The sequence below is a fragment of the Manis javanica genome, chromosome 1 (assembly GCF_040802235.1).
Source record: "Manis javanica isolate MJ-LG chromosome 1, MJ_LKY, whole genome shotgun sequence".
Taxonomy (NCBI): domain Eukaryota; kingdom Metazoa; phylum Chordata; class Mammalia; order Pholidota; family Manidae; genus Manis; species Manis javanica.
The window spans coordinates 1846203-1866714 of record NC_133156.1 but is presented as its reverse complement, the minus strand read 5'-3'; the positions used below and the strand labels follow the sequence as shown (position 1 = coordinate 1866714).

General features: G+C 40.7%; 1 protein-coding gene and 1 pseudogene across 8 annotated transcripts in view; both read right to left on the bottom strand.

The window, feature by feature from the left end:
* Positions 1-20512, bottom strand: part of LOC140844528 (transmembrane and coiled-coil domain-containing protein 5A-like) — a 120106-nt gene that overhangs the window by 9394 nt on the left and 90200 nt on the right. For 4 of the 8 annotated variants that reach the window (XR_012123044.1, XM_073217364.1, XM_073217432.1 and 1 more), the window contains 11 exons: positions 18735-18779; positions 17594-17743; positions 17041-17164; positions 16615-16665; positions 15843-15914; positions 13090-13146; positions 12597-12656; positions 12118-12182; positions 10952-11009; positions 9089-9129; positions 5480-5707 (listed from right to left, as the gene is read on the bottom strand). Coding sequence is in view for 7 of the 8 variants with exons in the window: in XM_073217364.1 (XP_073073465.1) it covers positions 5509-5707; positions 9089-9129; positions 10952-11009; positions 12118-12182; positions 12597-12656; positions 13090-13146; positions 15843-15914; positions 16615-16665; positions 17041-17164; positions 17594-17743; positions 18735-18769 (912 nt within the window). In the remaining variant the exon portion in view is untranslated. Of the gene's footprint in view, positions 1-5479; positions 5708-9088; positions 9130-10951; positions 11010-12117; positions 12183-12596; positions 12657-13089; positions 13147-15842; positions 15915-16614; positions 16666-17040; positions 17165-17593; positions 17744-18734; positions 19297-19323; positions 20471-20512 lie in introns of those variants that run through there. The other 4 variants (XM_073217286.1, XM_073217396.1, XM_073217482.1 and 1 more) reach the window with 4 other exon arrangements.
* LOC140844819 (small nucleolar RNA U13) lies at positions 8600-8695 on the bottom strand (annotated as a pseudogene).

Here is a 20512-nt window from a genome sequence, read left to right as displayed (position 1 = left end):
TCTGTGAAACATTTCCAGTGCACGATGTTTGTTTAAACTGTCCAGGGATTAGCATATACCTTGCTCAGTTTCTTCTCGAGGATATCTAAACTCTAGTCTTTGCACCCTGTATTTTTCCTAAACAACTCAGTCATCGTGGTAAAGCAAACACACTCGGCTGGGCGTTCCTGTGCTTAGGCTTGTTTTGTCCTTGCACCCCAGCCCACAAGACAGCAGGCCAAGAACTACCAAACTCTGACCTTTAGAAGCCTAGTATTTGGCTCTGAAGCAAAGACTCTTGTGTACTGGATAATTGTGAGCATCCTGCAACTTCCCACACAGCTTCACACCACCACCAAGCGGAGGTCTGTGCCTGTCCCCCCGGTGTCCTCTGCAACACCGCCCCTCGTTCTGTGCTCGGGACTCTCGATATCATGCTGTCCGCCACCTCTAGAACTTACCCCACCAGTCATCATTTCCCTTTCCTTCCTTCTATTTTCAGTCTTTTTAGTTTTTCCTTTCCCCTTCTGATAAATGTTTCCACAATCTTAAAAATCTCCTTGCATCTAGATAATTGTAATAAATGTAAATGGAGTACAGTGCTTTATAAATTGGAAAATTTGGTCAGAGCAGATGGGATTAAAAACCACCAAGAATTCCATTCTGAGTCTAAGAAACATATCTCACATATGAAAATAAAGAGGTTGAAAATAAAAAGATTTAAAAAAGTACTCTTTTCAAACCCCAAGCAGAAGAGAGTGAACATCAGATAAAACTTTAAAACAAGAAATATTACTAGAGATAAAAAGAAGTTTCATAATAATAAAAATTTCAATTTACCAGGAAGATATAAAAAACTCTAAATCTGTATACGCTTCAATATATGATTCTAAGTTTGTATCTTTTTTTTTTTATTTTGGTGACAATTACATGAAGAACATTATGTTTACTAGGCTCCCTCCTTCACCAAGTCCCCCCCACATACCCCTTCACAGTCACTGTCCATCTCTGTAGTGAGATGCTGTAAAATCACTACTTGTCTTCTCTGTGTTGCACATCCTCCCCTGTGCCCCCCCCCCCACACTATACATGCTGATCTTAGTGCTCTCTTTCTTTTTCCCCGCCCTTATCCCTCCCTTCCCACCCATCCTCCCCAGTCCCTTTTTTCCCTGTGGTAACTGTTAGTCCATTCTTGGGTTCTGTGATTCTGCTGCTGTATTGTTCCTTCAGTTTTCCTTTGTTGTTCTACTCCACACATGAGTGAAATCATTTGGTACTTGTCTTTCTCTGCCTGGCTTATTTCACTGAGCATAATACCCTGTAGCTCCATCCATGTTGTTGCGAATGATAGGATCTGTTTTTTGCTTATGGCTGAGTAACATTCCATTGTGTATATGTACCACATCTTCTTTATCCATTCATCTACTGATGGACATTTAGGTTACTTCCATATCTGGCTATTGTAAATAGTGCAACGATAAACAAAGGGGTGCATCTGTCTTTTTCAAACTGGAGTGCTGCATTCTTAGGGTAAATTCCTAGAAGTGGAATTGCTGGGTCAAATGGTATTTCTATTTTGAGCATTCTGAGGAACCTCCATACTGCTTTCCACAATGGTTGAACAAATTTACATTCCCACCAGCAGTGTAGGAGGGTTCCCATTTCTCCACAACCTCGCCAACATTTGTTGTTTGTCTTTTCGATGATGGTGATCCTTACTGGTGTGAGGTGATATCTCATTGTGGTTTTAATTTGCATTTCTCTGATGACTAGCGATGTGGAGCATCTTATCATGTGTCCATTGGCTATCTGAATTTCTTCTTTGGAGAACTGTCTGTTCAGCTCCTCTGCCCATTTTTTAATTGGATTATTTGCTTTTTGTTTGTTGAGATGTGTGAGCTCTTTATATATTTTGGATGTCAATCCTTTGTCAGATCTCATTTATGAATATATTCTCCCATACTGTAGGGTACCTTTTTGCTCTATTGATGGTGTCCTTTGCTGTACAGAAGCTTTTCAGCTTGATTTCGTCCCACTTGTTCATTTTTGCTTTTGTTTCCCTTGCCCAAGGAGGTATGTTCGTGAAGAAGTAGCTCATGTTTATGTTGAAGAGATTTATACCTATGTTTTTTTCTAAGAGTTCTCTGGTTTTATGACTTACATTCAGGTCTTTGATCCATTTCAAATTTACTTTTGTCTATGGGGTTAGACAGTGATCCAGTTTCATTCTCTTACATGTAGCTGGCCAGTTTTGCCAGCACCATCTGTTGAAGAGACTGTCCTTTCCCCATTGTATGTCCATGGCTCCTTTATTGTATATTAATTGACCATGTATGTTTGGGTTATTGTCATCTCTATTCTGTTCCACTGGTCTGTGGCTCTGTTGTTGTGCCAGTACCAAATTGTGTTGATTCCTGTGGCTTTGTAGTAGAGCTTGAATTTGGGGAGCGAGATCCCCGCCCCCCTTTATTCTTCTTAGGATTGCTTTGGCTATTGGGGTCTTTGGTGTTTCCACATGAAATTTTGAACTATTTGTTCCAGTTCGTTGAAGAATGTTGTTTGTAATTTGATAGGGCTTGCATTAAATCTGTATATAGCTTTTGGCAGGATGGCCATTTTGATGATATTAATTCTTCCTAACCAAGAGCATGGGATGAGTTTCCATTGGTTAGTGTCCTCTTCAATTTCTCTTAAGAGTGTCTTATAGTTTTCAGGGTATAGGTCTTTCACTTCCTTGGTTAGGTTTATTCCTAGGTATTTTTTTTTTTTGATGCTATTGTGAATGGAATTGTTTTCCTGATTCCTCTTTCTATTAGTTTATTGTTAGAGTATAGGAAAGCTACAGATTTCTGTGTGTTAATTTTTTATCTTGCAACTTCGCTGAATTCCGATATTAGTTCTAATAGTTTTGCAGTGGCGTCTTTAGGGTTTTTTGTGTACAATATCATGTCATCTGCAAATAGTGACAGTTTGACTTCTTCTTTACCAATCTGGATTCCTTGCATTTGTTTGTTTTGTCTGATAGCTGTGGCTTAGACCTCCAGTACTATGTTCAATAACAGGGAGGTGAGTGGGCATCCCTGTCTTGTTCCCGATCTGGGAGGAAAAGCTTTCAGCCTCTCGCTGTTCAGTATGATGATAGGTGTGGGTTTATCATTTATGGCCTTTATTATGTTGACGTACTTGCCCTCTATGCCAATTTTGTTCAGAGTTTTTATCATGGCTGGATGTTGAATTTAATCGAATGCTTTTTCAGCATCTATGGAGATGATCATGTGGTTTTGTCTATCTTCTTGTTGAGGTGGTGGATGATGTTGATGGATTTTCGAATGTTGTACCATCCTTGCATCACTGGGGTGAATCCCACTTGGTCACGGTGTATGATCCTCTTGATGTATTTTTTAATTCGGTTTGCTAATATTTTGTTGAGTTTTTTTGCATCTACATTCATCAGGGATATTGGTCTGCAGTTTTCTTTTTTGGTGGGGTCTTTGCCTGGTTTTGCTATTAGGGTGATGTTGGCTTGATGGAATGAGTTTGGGAGTATTCCCTCCACTTCTGTTTTTTGGAAAACTTTAAGGACAATGGGTATTATGTCTTCTGTGTATGTCTGATAAAATTCTGAGGTAAATCCATCTGGCCTGGGGGTTTTGTTCTTGGGTAGTTTTTTGATTACCGATTCAATTTTGTTGCTGGTAATTGGTCTGTTTAGATTTTCTGTTTCTTTCTGGGTCAGTCTTGGGAGGTTGTATTTTTCTAGGAAGTTGTCCATTTCTCCTAGGTTTTCCAGCTTGTTAGCATATAGATTTTCATGGTATTCTCTAATATTTCTTTGTATTTCTGTGGGGTCTGTCGTGATTTTTACTTTCTTGTTTCTGATTCTGTTGATGTGTGTTGTCTCTCTTTTTCTCTTAATAAGTCTGGCTAGAGGCTTATCTATTTTGTTTATTTTCTTGAAAAACCAGCTCTTGGTTTCATTGATTTTCTTCTGAATTTTGTTTATTTCTTCTCTGATCTTTTATTATGTCCCTCCGTCTGGTGACCTTAGGCCTCATTTGTTCTTCTTTTTCCAGTTTCGATAATTGTGACATTAGACTATTCATTTGGGATTGTTCTTCCTTCTTAAGTATGCCTGGATTTCTATATACTTTCCTCTTAAGACTGCTTTCGCTGCATCCCACAGAAGTTGGGGCTTTGTCACTTAGCTACAGCAGAGAAAACATGGTGATGAATAATGAAATATGCATGAAAGGAAAATTTTTTTTAAGTTTTCTTAAGTGACTCTGAAATTACAATGTGTGAAAATACTTTTACTTTCATGATTCTAAGTCTCAAATTCATGAGTGCAGAGGAGTGGATTTCTTGCTCAGCTCTGTCATGTGTCAGGACAATGGTAAATGGGAGCTGGCCATACCTTATCCTCCCCTTGTGCCAAGAACAAAGTCTGGTTTAGGGAAACACCTATTAAGGCTGCACATACTGGGCAGAAAGTGCCAGATGCCACTGCCACTCAGTGTGGGAATAAGCCACGCATGCAATGCTGTTCCTTGAGATGGGTGGGGGGTGTTTCCATTTAGGGTGCCAGGTGAAAACTCCATGACTTGTATTGTCAGACGATGCATATTTGCACATTACTCTAGTAATTGCCAGGAGAAGAGGATTTTGTTTTCTCTGAGGCCTGGGGTTAAGAAAGAATTTACTCATTCTAGGCAATTTACCAGATTAAGAAAGTTGCTTAATTTTTTTTCCATTTGGTTACTTCTGTTCGTAATATTTATCTGTGGTACTAGATGCCTATAAGCCTTTCATTAAAGGATGACTTTGGTGACACATGATCAGCTGATTATGGGACAGGGATAGGCATTTGACCTCGGCCAATACAGATTCTTTGGTATTTCCTGCTGTAGCTATTGGAAAAGACTGATTGTACTGAAGTTGCTAATCGGGTAGTATAAGATTTAAGTTATTTTCAGAATATTGCCACTTAAAGGAGCAATGCCCATTCAGAGAAATGGAGAGAGATGAAGCCCTGAGGACACTGGTGAAACTTCTGGATTCATCCATGCCTGCAACCTCAGATTTTTAGTTCCATAAGGCAACATATTTTTTTAAATTTTGCTGTAATTTCTAAGTTAGCTTAAGTTAAGGTCACTGGCAGCTATAGAGTTCTAATTATCAGTAAAGAGCCATCTGCATTGCAGAGATCTGGTCTCTTACATTTTTAAGTTTATCTAGGAGTAATGATGGTCTCTAACTTTGCTTAGCATCTATGACATTATTCTGAAAATGGTCTACTTTGTTTACTATTTCATACTATTTAGCTTATCCTATAGCTGCTGAAATCTATTGACAGAGCTGTTTACTGGGCAAGGTCGATCTTGGAAACACAACATGGGGGGAAAGGTAATCAGTAGGCAAACCTCAAGGGAAAAACTGGAGAAAACATCTTCCCTCTACAAGTTCCACCATCTCCTAGTGTACACAGTCAGGTACCACTTGCCTTCTTTTCCCAAGGATGTTTTTTGGAGATTAGTGGGGCAACAAGTCCTCAGTCCGAAGTGTGAGAGATGCAGAGAGGAAGCTTCTTAGCCTCCACAAGGTGCTCCTGTTCAGTATCTTGGGTAGTATGTCGATTAGGAGGTCTGGATTTATAAAGCTTATGTGGAAAAGCAAGTAGCCCAGCAGTGTGATGAAAAATAGGGTGATGAAAAAGAGAACCTGAAAAATCCTGAGAAGAGAAAGCCAAGAAACTTTTAGCCAGATGTTAGAAAACCAGGAACAAAATAGTAAGTCATACCTCAGTGCACACCTGGTTCCTTCTTGATACTCAAATGTCTCCCACTAAATCTTGTCTCCGTTCCCAGCAACCCCTTGTAAATGTGGTCCTTCCCTTGTGCAGGCTTGCTAGTTACTGTCTTCCATCGCTGTGTTTTATTTTCTTTTAGTATTTATCATTATCTGAAATTATCTTGTGACTTAGTCACACCAATTTATACCGCACTAGCAGAGTATGCATTTCTATGGATCTATACCCTCTCCAACACTTACCATCAGATTTTTAAAGTTTCACTAATCAAATGATTGTAAAGTAATATCTCATTATGGTCTTGATCTGTATTTCCCAGATGAACAGTGATGCTGAATATCTGTGCATAGGTTTATTGGTCTGATGTGTTCCTTTTGCCCATTTATCTGCTAGGTTGTTTGATCTTTTCTTAACTAAATGGTAAAAGTTCTTTCTGTGTTCTTGATATGAATCCTTTTCCATGTGTACTTTATTAATAACTTCCCTCTACTTTCTAACTTTCACTTGCTCTAAGTGTTGAAGAGCAAAAGTTAATAATTTTCAATAAAGTCTAGTTTATCAACCTTTCCTTTAATTAGAACTAATCCTTTCATGTCATGCTAGAAATCCATGCCCTATACCAAGGCCTGAAAGATACTTCTATCTTCATTGAGGGTTTGTAGCATTTTAAAAATATGTTCACAAATTCTTTGATAGTCCTCTCATTATGAGATTTCCCTTCATTGGGATGTGGACTGGACTTAATGGCTCATTTCTAAAGAATACAGTATTGTGGAGGTGCCAGTGTATGACTTCCTAGACTAGGTGCTAAAGACACAGCAGCTTCTTCCTTAACTCTCAAGAGAACACCTTCTGTCATATTGGGAGGATACCCAACCAGCCCTGTGGAGATGTGCATGTGCTGAGGAACTGAGACCTCTTGTCAAAATCCAGCAAAAAAGCTAGTGTGAAAATAGATTCTCTAGCCCCAGCCAAGCCTTCTAATGACTGTAACTTTGGCCAACATCTTGTCTGTAGCCTCATACCAGACCTTGAGCTGGAACTACCAGGCTAAATGACTCAAAGATTCCTGACTCATAGAAACTATGGGATGATAAATGTTTATTATTTGAAACTAGGAAGTTTTGGGGTAATTTGTTGAGTGGTAGTAGATAACTCATGCTGCAATCTAAAGATCCCCTTTGTTTCGTTTTGTGGACATTGAAGTCTTTAACACATTGTGCCTGCTTTTTATATATGCTCAATGTTAGTGATCTGATATCATTTTTTGTCTTATTTGGGTAATGTTTTTCCTACCATATTTTTCAACGATTCTTCCTTTCCCCTAAGACATATAATTAGTGTTACAGATCAAAGGTCTAAATGTGCACTGTTTCTAAGCTCTTTTTTTGTTGTGTTTCATTGTTCAGTTTTCCTAGTCTGGTCCCAATAGCACACTATCATAATTATTACAGCTTCATAGTATTCCCCACCTGTTGCTTTTCTTTAAAATTTCGAGGTTATGTCTGACCCTTTACTCCTCCAAATATAGTATATTTTAGAATCATTTCATTCAATTCCATGAAAAATCTTTTGGGGAGTTTGATTGGAATTTAATTGACTATTTATCAACTGGAGACAACTGATGTATTTCTGATATTAAGGCTTCCTATCCATGATCATGGTATTTCTCTTCTTTCATTCATGATACTTTTAATATTTCTTAATACATTTCTCTAAATTTCCCTATAAATGATGAATTTTTTTTCCCTTGCTGTTTTACTATGATTTGTATGGGCAAACCGCCACTGTTTCCTTCCTACATTAACCTTATCCAGCTGTTCTGGGCTGCCTGCAGCTCCAGGACAAATTCATTACCACCTGCCCTCACTAGTCACAGAGAACCCCTTCCCCACCAGTTCTCTGAAGTCTTTCTCTAGTGTTGATCTTAGAGCCAGGATCCAGGATCCATTCTGGTGAAGTATCTTAGAATTAGAATCAGAGGCCCTTTACAAACCTCCTTCCTCCTTCCTGCAAATCTCCTTGAAGCTGGATACAATATTCATAAGGAGGTTCTGGGTGACATTCCCAGGGAAAATCTTAGGAATAACCAACTTTTTAATCTCTTGAGTTAACAACCAGCATACCAGTGCCCCACAGAGTGGTGGAGTAAAACAAGAGGGAAGGTATTTGTAGTTTCCTGAACTAAACCTGTACATTCTCCTCCAGATCACCAACTCTCATTAAGGCAGACAGTCCTTGGGAGTCCATCTGGGCAATTCCATGCTTGGCACGGGTGTTAAAAGTATAGGTGAAGGCAGTCCTAGGAGTTCTAGGAAGAATTCTACTAGGTGTTCCAGGAACACTGTATGTGGGGATATCAAAATATGTAGTACTTCATTTACCTTGTATGAAGGGACATCCCCCTTAAGCCAATATTCTAGACATTTGGAAATTACCTTTAAACACCAATAATTTTATGTTAATCATTTTGATGGAACTCTTTCTAAATCATATTTTATACCACTTTGAATCTGTTTCTGTGTGCCTTCGTAAACAGATTATATTGAACATAATTTGACCTTTACTTGAAAATACAAGGCTACATGAATACAAATTTTTGCTGTCCCAGTGATTCCTTCAGAACTAATATGCACTCAGTTGTTTGAATGTTGAGTTCTTACTCAGGTTAACAAATATTTTTGAGCAATTATGATGTGCTGGATACTGTTAGGTGCTTTATCTCTTTCACAATCATTTCCTCTTTTATCTGTTATTAGGCAGCAGTATACTTGCATTTAGAAGTTCTCTCCCTATGTATGTATATATTTTTCATGTCGGGGGTAAAGAGCTGACATTGTAACAAGGTTTGAGGGAGGCGTGTCTCATACAATAGTGTGAAAACCCAATCACTATGCTTATGAACCCCATTTCTAATCTACTGACTCTACTGGGGATCCAGATACATCAAATTATTTCAGACTGTTAAGGGAAGAGGGAGTAAATATGAGATTTGCCACATCTCTTTTAGGTGATAAGATTCCCGTTTCTGATTACTTACTGGGCTGTTGGGTGCTAATACTAGAAAATGAGATTAGTAATTGCCTTTCGGCAAGAAGTCATAGCATGTAAACTGAGACATGTGGTCACTGATGACACTAGTTTGTTGACTCTGTGTGTGTGTGTGTGTGTGTGTGTGTGAGAGAGAGAGAGTGAGAGTGTGTGTGTGTGTGTGTGTGTGTATATAAAAGGTTCTCCTTGTCGTCTGCAGGATGGCTAGTAGATCTCCCAGTTTTCAAGAAGTCCTCAAAGATATTTACTTGCCTTTTACAGAGCCATATTCCCTTCTTTTGGAGAGACTTGTCCTGGGAGAAGAAGAAAGGCAATTGATAAATAAGCAATTTTTTGAAGCTGTCATCTCTGTCAAGTAATATTCAGTGAGCTATTAGTTATATGTTATGTTTAGATACCATACAAATTTTTTTCATAAGCATAAACATGAAAATTTCAAAGCCCATGCATATACATACATATGCATATATGTGTGTGTGCAGTATTTATATATACATATGCATATATATATGTGTGTGTGTGTATATATATACACAGTTACATATTTATATATGATTTTGTATCACCTTCTTATATACTGATAGGAGTAGAGGAAGGCATAGAAACGTAAAGTATGTTGCCCAAGGTTATACAGCTAGTTAGTGGCAGGGCCAGGCGGGACCTCTGCGAATCCACATTCTGGGCTCTCATAACTCTTCGCTTAACCTTCAGCTCAGCCAGAAACCCTTAGAGGAATGAACAAGCTATGGAAACCACACAAATACATTCTGAGGTAAGTTTTAGAAGTATAAAAATGTAAAGATGAAAATACATCCTGAATTTCTGTGGCATTTCTTTGACAAAATATTTTCTTTGTTATTTCATTTTCCTTTTAACTTCCTTGGGAGATAAAAAGAGGAATTAAGATTTTAAAATTGTGTAAATAAGGCTCATAGAACTGGAATCATGAGAAACTTTGTTTTACAAATTTGGTTGTATAACTTGAGCCAGATGAGGTGAAGTGCCCTCTAATCAGTGCCCAGGGAGCGTCTCTGTAAAGACGGCTCAAACTCAGGGCACGGGACCATCATGGGACTCTCATAATCTTGATGAAGACACTCTGTTTTTCCTCTGATGTGTAGTCAGATGAACACTTTGATGAACCATTGGGGATAGATGACGGGACATGTCAGAAAGTATGCTGAGCCTCATCCTAGAGAGAGGGAGTCCATTTAATTTCAGGGTCCAGTTAATATTTTTTTGCTGAGTGGAATATGCAAGAGAGGGGCCAGAATAACTTGCTCAGGACAATCGGAGTCATGGTCACTGTGGGCATGTCTGACATATACCCAAACATCTGGATGACCCCAGGAACAATGGTGTATTATTGATGTTTGCTTTTTAGGAAAAGAAGACTTTTTTTTTTGGTGAGATTATCAAGATCATATATTTCATGCCAATAAATTTCTGGGGAATGTCAACCTTGCCTCTTAAACCAATATTCATTACAAAAATAAAGTTAAATAAAAGTTTATCTTTTAGCCCTGTGAACTTGCTGCCACAAAATGCCAAACAGGGAAAGAGCCGTGATGCTCTGCACCCAATTCTATGTCCTTCTGACCTTTGCATATGTGCTGGTGACATCACGATGTTAAACATGAATGGATTTGGAGCTGTGTCATAAAGAAGTGATGACTTCTTATGTTAACTCATGGGGCGACTGTGATCAGATAGTGACAGGTAACCCTGGTGCTGTGTGTTTTGAAAGATTCGGGAACATGTCGGGATCATATGGAAAGAGTTCTGTGATTGCATTAGGAGGGCGGTGTGGTGTATGTGTCATATATTAGCCTCTTCTCTGTAGAGCATAGCCGCAGTTAATGTTCCATCTTACTTGCATTCTGAACCTTCTTAGGTCTTAGACTAGTTTCTACGAAGACATGCCTCATATTTACTTGGCTGTAAGAGAGGGAAGACAGTTGTCTTCTTTGTTTCAGGTTGGAATGCTTTGAAATTATATCTAGTACTGTTCTTGGAAAATGCACATGGGAAGCTTTGTGTATGTTTCCTGGCTTATAGTGTTTTGGAAACTCTGACAGGCAGTGGCCCTCAGAGGACACAGGGTGGAAGGCTCACCTTATTATTTTGACTGTTATGTTCTTTTCTTGCCGAGTTCATGCTCAAGACTTTTGATCTAGGGGGAAGTGAACCAAGATAGGGATTGAATAAAGTTCACTCAAATATCCATACTACATAATGATTATTTAAAAAGTTTCATATTCTAAAGCTGTGCTGTCCACTATGGAAGCCAGTGGCTGCATGTAGCTATAAACAATAAGTTAATAAAAATAAAAATAAATCATTTCCTCAGTCACACTAACCATGTTTCAGGTACTCAGTAGGTGGCCCTTGGCTCCTTATTGGATGGCACAAAGTTTTATTGGGCAGCTCTGTTGTAGAAACTCACCTTAGCAGTGAAGCCATACTTAATGTTCAAGAAGGCTCTCGGGAAACTTGAAGGTATCCTTCAGAATTCCAAGTCCTGGTACCCTGTGGCCCTCCCAGGCCACAATGCATACCAAGGCTATTTAGAGGCGGTATGAAGTTTGGTTCTGTTTACCTTGATCCCAAGATCCAAAATATTTAATAAATGTAAGTACTTCTTGAGTAAGTTAAGATTTAACTTCTAAAAAGGGGCCAAGAAATGGGAGTGAGATTTTTTACTTTGTTTTCTCACCATGTCAGGTCTAGACAAACTCAGAAAGGAGGGGCAGGGGCTTTTGTCTTACCATGTCTAACCTTTAATGGTCCTAGTTTAGTAGTTAATATAGTGTACAGTTTGGGTTTGGTAATATGATAGCCTTCGTGTGTCTAGAGGTTAGTTTCATGCCTATCTTATATGGCTGAGCCTCTATGTTTTTGGGAAAATGAAGGGTGGTATTAGTTTAAAGGGCTTTTCTGTGAAAGTAAGAATGTACTACTCATCAGAGTGCCTGACTACCAGCCCTTTTAAAATCAGATGTTCCTGCCCTTAATATAAACCTGAATAATTGAAAATGTGATAAAAGCATGAAGGGAGATGTGTTTCTGTGGTTTTTTAAGGAGGATGGAAGGAGGACCTGCATTTTAAAGTTGGTGCGGTTTAGTGGGAGCCAAGCAATCACTAACAGAAGGGAGAGAGATGTGCGGTTCGGGCTCACTCAGTCCCGAGTAGGAACTGGTCAGAGGAATGTTTGCTCTGACCCAGGCTGAGATGGAGTTACCACTAAAACCAAGAAGTTCCTTTTTTTTCCAAAACTCACACTTCTCTCTCAAGGAGCCGCGTCTCTACCTCTTCTTCAATGTTCTTTGAAGTTTCCTGGTACTTCTTCCAAGAGAAATAAAAGAAACCACAGTTACTAATTAGAAGCCTTATACTTTTTCTAATCATAAGAAGCATGTATTATTACGTGGTAACATGAATGCTTGGTCTCCTTTTCCAGCCCCGACACCCACCACCACTCCTGATCTCTCGCTGCACTTCCTACCTTCCCAGGCAGGTCCCTGGGTAATTGGTGTCATGAAAGGAAAAGTGCTCGTTATGAATTTAAGAGCACAGAGGTCAGGAGACCAGGGCTGTAACAGAATGATATTGGTGCCGGGTTGTCAGGGACCCAAAGACCCTTTGTCATGCCACTTTGAAGAGTTAATATTGTTCTAGAGAGTGTTCTTTGAAAAGCCTGGTTTCATATTATCCTGTACCTTACAAACCCTTCTCTGTCCCATTACCAAGAAACTGTACCTTAATGCAGAAGACCTGATCTTTGCAGAGCTGGGCCACCAAAGCATAGTCTTCCATTACCTGGCAAACCAAAATTCAGTCTTAAATTTCTTTCAGGAAATTTCTCTAAGAACCAGAGTATACTTGCTTCCTCCTAAATCTCAGACCCTAAATGTAGTTTTCTAATTGTCCTAAATATGTTTTTGCTGTATGTATGAACTCATTTATTTTCTGATGCTAGATAAGCTTTATTTTGCAGGGAAGTTTATTTTGGGACAGTTGAGAGAATAGATACAGATATGGAACATATCCTATAAAAATTATTGAAGAGAAGGAAACCTTGGAGACTGCATTTACCTTCCTTTCCTTCATCCCCTCCTCAACCCGATAATGGTTCTGCATCTGGAACCTTATTATATGTAAGTCAATCATTTGCAGAATGTATTGTGTCCTCTAACTGAACATCAACTTTTCCTTCCTCTGGGGGAAGAAATACTGAAATTACTACCATCACCTTAGCCAGTTCCTTCTCTCGGTCAGCACAGGAAGCTTCCAGCTCTTGTAACTTAACCTATAGAAAGGGAAGGAGATGGGTAACTCAAGGTGCAAGCAGGCTTCCATTCTGAAATGCTGTCTCAAAGGTCATCTTACAGGTGGCTGAAGAGCACCAGGTATGATATCAGATGTCTTTTTAATGGAGGAGAGTCAAACCATGCAGCATCCTTAAGGTGAACCTACCTTTCTACACTCCCAAGGCCTTAGCATTCATGAGGGCTCCACTCATGCTTAAACTACAATTCTTAGCTTCCTTCCTTGTTAGCCATTCCTCTTAGGAAAAACATCAATCTTGAAAAACCTCAGTCTTCCTTTTCCTTTTATATACTTACCGCTCACTCCTTTTTTGCTCCCCGTAGTCCTTCCTTCTTTTCCTCCCTTGTTTGATGGAAGCCTATTCTATATTGGTCACTGTGTTGGAGTGATGGGCAGAGGGCCATGAGAGCAGAAAGTCTACAGTGGTGAACAGGATTGACAGGCAGAGTCTCTGCCTCACAGAGCTGCATTATAGTTGGGGACGTTAACACATAAGTCAACATGACAATGATAAATGCTATGAAAGAAATACAGAGAAATGTAGTGCTAGCGGTGGCATGAGAGCGATCATGGGTGAAGTCCTGTCTGATGGGATGATGCTGGGTTGAAATCCAAATGGTAAATAGTAGCCAAATGGAGATCTGGAAGAAATATGGCCCATGCAGGGTTGCAGCAAGAGCCAAGAGTGTGAAAGAGCACATATGTAGTGTATGTGGAAGTTCTGTGGCTGGAGCGTGGGGAAACACCTGGGAAGGAGGAGATGAGGTGGGGAAAGGTTGGCATGGATGAGATTATGTGGAAGGCCTTGTAGCTTCTAGAGTTTGGTTCTTTATTTTAATTGCAGTGAGAATCCAGGTGTGAACTCGAAGTAGTAAGGACATAACTTGATTTGTGTTTTTAAAGAATAAGTCTTTTCTATGTGTGAAAAGTAGATTACGGGTAAGAGCAGAAGCAGGAAGACTAAGAGGCTAATTTGGCATCCAGGCAAGGGCTTATGGTGTCTTGCAGAGGGTAATAGTAGCAGAGGAATAGATGTGCTCGGGGCATATTCCCTAGTTAGAGCAGACAAGCCTAAGTTTTTCCTTCCTTCCACTTTTAGCTCTACTGTTCCCACTTTGATCTAGGTGCCATTGTTTCACATCTGAAGACTTCTAACAGTTCCTTTCCTCTTCAGTCAATTATATCCAGGGCCAGAGAGCCAAATGTGCTAAGGGCTGTATTTTCAGGACGGTGGTCTGAGACACAAAGAGGCGCAGCAGGCATACTATTAAACTGATGAGCTGATTTCCAAGATGTAAGAACAACAGAAGGAAGAGATGCTATGGATTTTATAGAATTAGAGAAATCACTTGAGAAATCTACAACACATGTAGGCAAATGGGTGTAATTTAAAGGGTCAGTGATGCTTTAGAGTTCTTTGGAGGTGGGCTAATAGCTTCCAGGAAAATAATGGCCATTGTTCTGACAATGCCTGGAACTACCTATAGTCTTTCGGCTCAGCTGAGGTGACACAGAATTACCAGACTTAAAGCCTCACCATGGTCTCTGGAGGGCTACTGTCAAGAAAACTTGTTTTGAGCAGAAGGAAGCAAATTCAGTTATTTGGCAAGGCTAGTCAAGGGCCTTCCTAAGCCTTTCTAGCCTGAGCCTCAACTTTATCCTGAAGCACATGCAGGCTCCACATTTCTCCCTTTCCAGATACATTTCCTGGACAGGCGTGGCCAAGGAAGCTGTTTTAGTGGCTTTGGACTTCCTGTTTTTTTTTTTTTTTTTTTTTTTTTTTTTTTGTGTGTGTGTGGCCATCAGTACTAATTTGGCTGACACGAAATAGGGAAGTAATCCTCTATTTTTCGCTTTCTATTTCTATTTTCAGTGTGTCCATCTCTGCATCATGGCCCACAGACATAGTATGGGCGAAAGTGTGAGCTTCAGACGCTGAGAAATAGGGCAAGGGAAAGATGGAATTCTACAAAGTATCAAGTAAGTATTGTACCTGCTTTCTCAATTAAAAAATAAGTCCACCAGTTTGCATCTTTGATCTCAGGGATTGTGCTTGTGCCCAGGTTTTTATCTTTGGAACACAATTAGAGAAATGCTAAGCAATGTATGCTACACTCAGCAGGTAGAGGTCACTAAATATTTGAGTGGTAAATTGAATGAACCTTTTCTGGATGGGGGTCAGTGATAAGAGTGTGTAAATTACCTAGCACACAGTAGATTGACAAATCCTAGGTCTGCTCTATGAATCCATACATTTGCCTCAGCTAGACTTTTAAATAATCATGTTGAATAGGTGACGTTTCAAGGTTTTACTCTTAAAAATATACCATTTCATTCAGTTTTCAAACTGAGGCTGAAAGGGGCTGATTAAATTACCCAACTTCATATAGCTCACTAAGTGCTGGGACCAGGATATAAACCAGGGACTTAAGTGTTATATATGCATTGTGCAGTTGTGTTCTGCTCTTCCTGAAGGGAGAGAAACAAAATGTATGGCTTCAGAGTGAAATTCCATGCCAAGGGCAGAAAAGAATTCAGTACTCAGTAGCCTAGGCTTAAGTCTGACATGGGCTAAAACTACAAAGAATTTATCCCAGTTTTGATAGTTGTTTCCACGTAAAAGCTTGCTTCCTGCTCATGTAACCCAAACCCTCTCAAGATTGATTTTTCATTTACCTTTGACTGTTCCAGTGCTCCCTGTAGATGGCCTTGCTCACACTTGGTTGCCTTTTGCAATTTCCTTGTAAGCTATGATTTTAAATAAACACGTATTTCAAAAAAAATACATCAAATAAAAAATTCTAGAAGTCAAAAACACTGTTTGGTGTGTAGAGCCAATAACATGGCCTTGATAAAGCTGCCAGGAGATGGTCCCTTAGTGGATACTTGGTGCCCTTGGAAGCATCTTTATTCTACCTCTGTCTTCTTCTCACTAGTCTTGGCCACCAGAGCTAGAGTCTGCCCAAGCAGGAGTACTTCCCTGAACCCTATGCTACAGAGGGCTGCAGGCGGGGGTCAGAAAGTAGGGCAATCATGGGAAATACACTGTACTTTGAGCAAGAGTTGAGGTGGAGTGAATGTCTGGATAAGGAAAGGGAAGCCCTTGGTATTTAAGTATTTGAAAACTCTGTTGAAAATAAAATTAACCTTTCACCTTCCGACAAAGTGTCAGTGGATTCCATTTTCTTGTGATAGAATGAAAAACAGAATGAAAAACCCACGGGATCACCAAATGGCCCACCCACTCCCTTCAACTTATGCTTGCAAGGGAATTTCATGACATTCAGGTACGAGGCTCAGCCTCGTGAGAGGGGGGCAGGGGTAGAACCCACCCCCTGCACAGACTTTTCTGACATGTGGGATCCTCTATGATCATTTTCCCTCCCTTGTCCCTTTGACAACTGGAGCCGCTGCGGGCAACCTGGGGAAAACTAGAGCCCCATCCCACCTTTTTCTGAAGTTCTGTTGTATCATGGACCAGAGTCTCATTTTTCCTTTCCTGTTGAGAGAAAGAAGCAGCGCATAGGTGTGGAGCTCCCTGCTACCACCCGTCTTTATTCAGCTGATTGTTCTTCCTTTCACCGAGTGCTATTTGCCTGCAGTAACTCTACCTCACTGCATATTGTCAGGTAAAGGACCTGTGGTTTGATTTCCACATACGTATCTACACCAGCTCACCAGGATAGACATGCCCACGTGCAGGGATTCCCAATGTGAAATATTACCAATATGAAAATTACTCAACACATATTTTACCATGTCTTTTGACTATTCTTTGCGTGTAAAAAAGAGGAGACTAGCTTATCTGATGGCTGATGAGAGACAAGCTGAGGAATAACGCCCATCAGATGGCTCTTCCCAGCTTTTTGCTTACAAGTCTGGCTATTTCTTCTTCCAGGTCTTGCAGCGTTCTTTCCCTTTCCATGGTGGTACTATTCTGCTGCTCCCACTCCTCATCATCTGTCAGGTCCTGGGGCTGAGTGATCTCACTTTCCAGCCTGAATGACACAAGCACATAGTGTGAGGAACAGACCGCTTCAGAACTGAAAAAAACACATCTGTCAGTTTTAAGGCTACTTCAGTGTCAGTAAATACGGCTCTCAAGATGGAAACCCATCTTTCCTGTGTCCTTATCGTCATAATCACTTCAAAGGCAGGACAAAAAATCACCTCAAAGTTCGACCTGATTCCCAAGTCAAACACCCTAGTGTTCTTTCAGCTCAGGTGAATATCATCCAATCTTTTAAGAATCTCTTTGAAACTTTCTATAATTCACGGTTTGAACCACAGGAAATGCCAAAGAATGAGGAAGAAACTGCTACATAAGATACAGGTCTCTGGAGCAGGTAGGAAAATTGACGTTTGTCTTTTCTCCTCTATCCCATCCCTTGGATTGGGAACTTCCCTCAAGAAACCCCAGCACTCACCTCTGTATTTCATCTTCTTTCTGGTGGATTTTGAGAAGAAGTTCCTGATTTGCTTCATCTATTCTTTGGAGATCTCGTTCAAGGTCTCTGTTCAAACTATCAATGTTCCTCTTTGTCTGAGTTAGTCTTAAGATCTCCACCTCCTCTGACCTATAGATTCAGTCCACGAAAGGAACAAGGGCCAGTTATCTCAGGGTCAGGGATCTTTGGGCCAGAAGGGGTATCTAGGAGACATGTAATTCAACAACCTGGCTTTTTCTGGGAGCACACCTTTTCCTTGTTCATAGGAAATTGTATTTCTTAATCATGTCCTACTATTTGTTTCAGTAATTCTCAACTCAGGCAGCCAGAGAGGATTTTCCCAGGCTTTCTTGATCAAAGTGCTCAATATAATAGTACACCTCCTCCCTGCTTCTGGAAGAAGTTTGCTTCCTTAATAGCCTCTTGTATTGGAGAGAATGGTTTCTCAGCAAATGGTGCACAAAATCTGCTCATGAAATACACTTCCACTGAGTATTTTCATCCAGGCACCTGGTACATCACTTAGAGTTGGTTCCTGCCTTAAGCCGCAAGAGCTCTCCACCAGCAGATGGGGCTTCTGTTTTTCCCTCCCTCCTCGCATCTAAGAGCTTCTCCATTGCCTGCTACAAAGCTTGAGAATGTACCATGGGAGTTACTGCACCGAGTACACACACATATGATCCAGGCATTCACTTTCAAGAATACAAACAACTTTTTTGAAGTGAATTTGAATGTAATAATGGTAACATCTCAGTGCTTTAGAAATGGTATCTGGCAAATGGGAAGGTCTCAATACCTTTTTTTCTTTTTGTTGTGTGTCAATTGATTTCTCTTTGAAATGCTTAACTGGGAATAAAGTGTGTGGGAGCGGTCTTTTGTTTTGAGTAGGAATGAGGGATGAACTTGCAAAGTAAGTCCTTCCTTGGAAGGGCTGAATGGATGCAGGACTTACAATAGTTGTCACTTCAGGAGGACATGGAGTGCTTGGGGTGGTGTCAGCAGGGGGTTGGATAGACAGGAGTGCAGGATGGAGGAGGGGGAAGATGAGGGATATCATGAAGAGCAGACCTGCTTCACGCCTTGGTCCTTGGATGTGGCTCTGCATAATCATAATACTTACTCGTGATCTAGCTGATCCTCCTCGGGTTCTTCCATTGTAGATTCCCTAAAATACAAGCAGAAATGTATTGGATGAGGTGGGGAAATGTGTCCATTTATGAAACACAGAGTAACTATCCAAGAGTCCCAAGGGATAGGGACAAAGTCAAGTCAACCGATTTCCTCCCTCCAACCCCCCAGGTTCTGGCCATGACAAAACCCAGCCCTTTGATTCTTCTGTCCCTGATCTGACTGTATGTCAGGTAAGGATACAGTGAGGATACAGGGATAATGCTGGAAAATTCAGTGTGTGTCCTTCTAGTGGGTACATGCGGAGATGGTTCTCTAGAACAAGAACCCTTTCAAACTTTGCTCCAGGTAATTAGAATCGATAAAGATCATCCATTCCTCTGAAGTCCCTTTTTGCTCCGTGCCCAGCTGCTTTCCTTAAGGCCCCATGGGCATGAATGTAGGTGCATAACTGCCCTGAAAAGTAATCTTTCTGACCTCTAGCTGGGACTCTGTAAGGATCTTCAGATATTTAGATATTTAGTATTAAATAGGGCTCAGAAAAACCCAAGCAGAAGTAGATAATTTGGTTCATTCTGTACCTTAGTTTCCTCTTTTTCTCCAATTCTTCAATAAACTCTGTCCCCCTCCTGATATGGCTTCCTGATTCTACCTTAGTCGCTCAGCTTCTGAAGTCCAATCTTTCCCCACTGGAAGCAACCAGTAGAGTGTCAGAACCTTCCAAAGGGTCAGGACTCTGCTATTGACATAGGATGGGTGGGGCAGCATGTCACAGTGGGGTGGGTGACAATGGTTATTCACGCAGAGTTCCAAGTCTAGATGGGTGCATGTGTTTTATGGCTGAGTCTTCCGTTTGGTGGTAGTCAGTAGAATGGTTGTGATTCCTGGGTAGAATGAAGGGGTGGTCCCTGTGTTTTGTTTTTCTCGCAGATTGAGCTTCCTTTCTGCCCGAGTGTGGCTATGGGAACCTGGGTCCTAAGGCAGCAGTCTGACCCCATAAGTGCTCATTCATCTGACACACGCTGAAACATCAGAAGAGCACTTATGGGTGCCAGGCACTGTTCTAAGCATGAGGGAGACAGAGTGAACAGAACAGCCCAAACACCTGCCGTCATGGAGTTTACATTATAGGGTGTGTATGTGAGGGCGGGAGGGGTAACACAACGCAATAAATGAGTACATTTATTTTATTTTGTATGATAAAAAAGGAGAATGCTCTGAAGAAACATAGGTGAGGAGGGTGAGAGGAAATTCAGTGAGTACTGCTTAAGTGGGAGGGAATTGAAGTTTTAAATAGGGTGGTGCAGGGAAAGCACTTAGCATTGCCAGACCCAGAAGTGTGGTGTGGATGTGTTAAGAGGCCTGATCAATGGGAAGGAAACCTTAGGTTGTGCTGAGGTGAACACAGAATCCTCAGGCCTCACGAACAAGGGTAATAGCAAACAAGGCCCATGGCCCGCAGAAGCATGGGCCAGTACGCAGCCGAAGGGCCAACAGACCCAGGGCACCGGCAGGAGGCGTGAGGACGCAAAGCTCCTCATTTGCTGCTTTGAGGACACGTAGCTTTTCCTGCAGCTTCCAGTATTCTGGGAAAAAAGAGAACTCTGGAGAGGGAGAATCTGTCCAAAATACTGAGAAAATACCCATAAGAGATTTTTAACTGGGAAAAGTTTGTGATATCTCGAGTTGGCCCCAGAAAAATAAACAATAGATGCTCTTTTCCCCGTCTTGCAGTGAGGAACTGAGGCTCAGTGAGGCTCAGGTAACTTA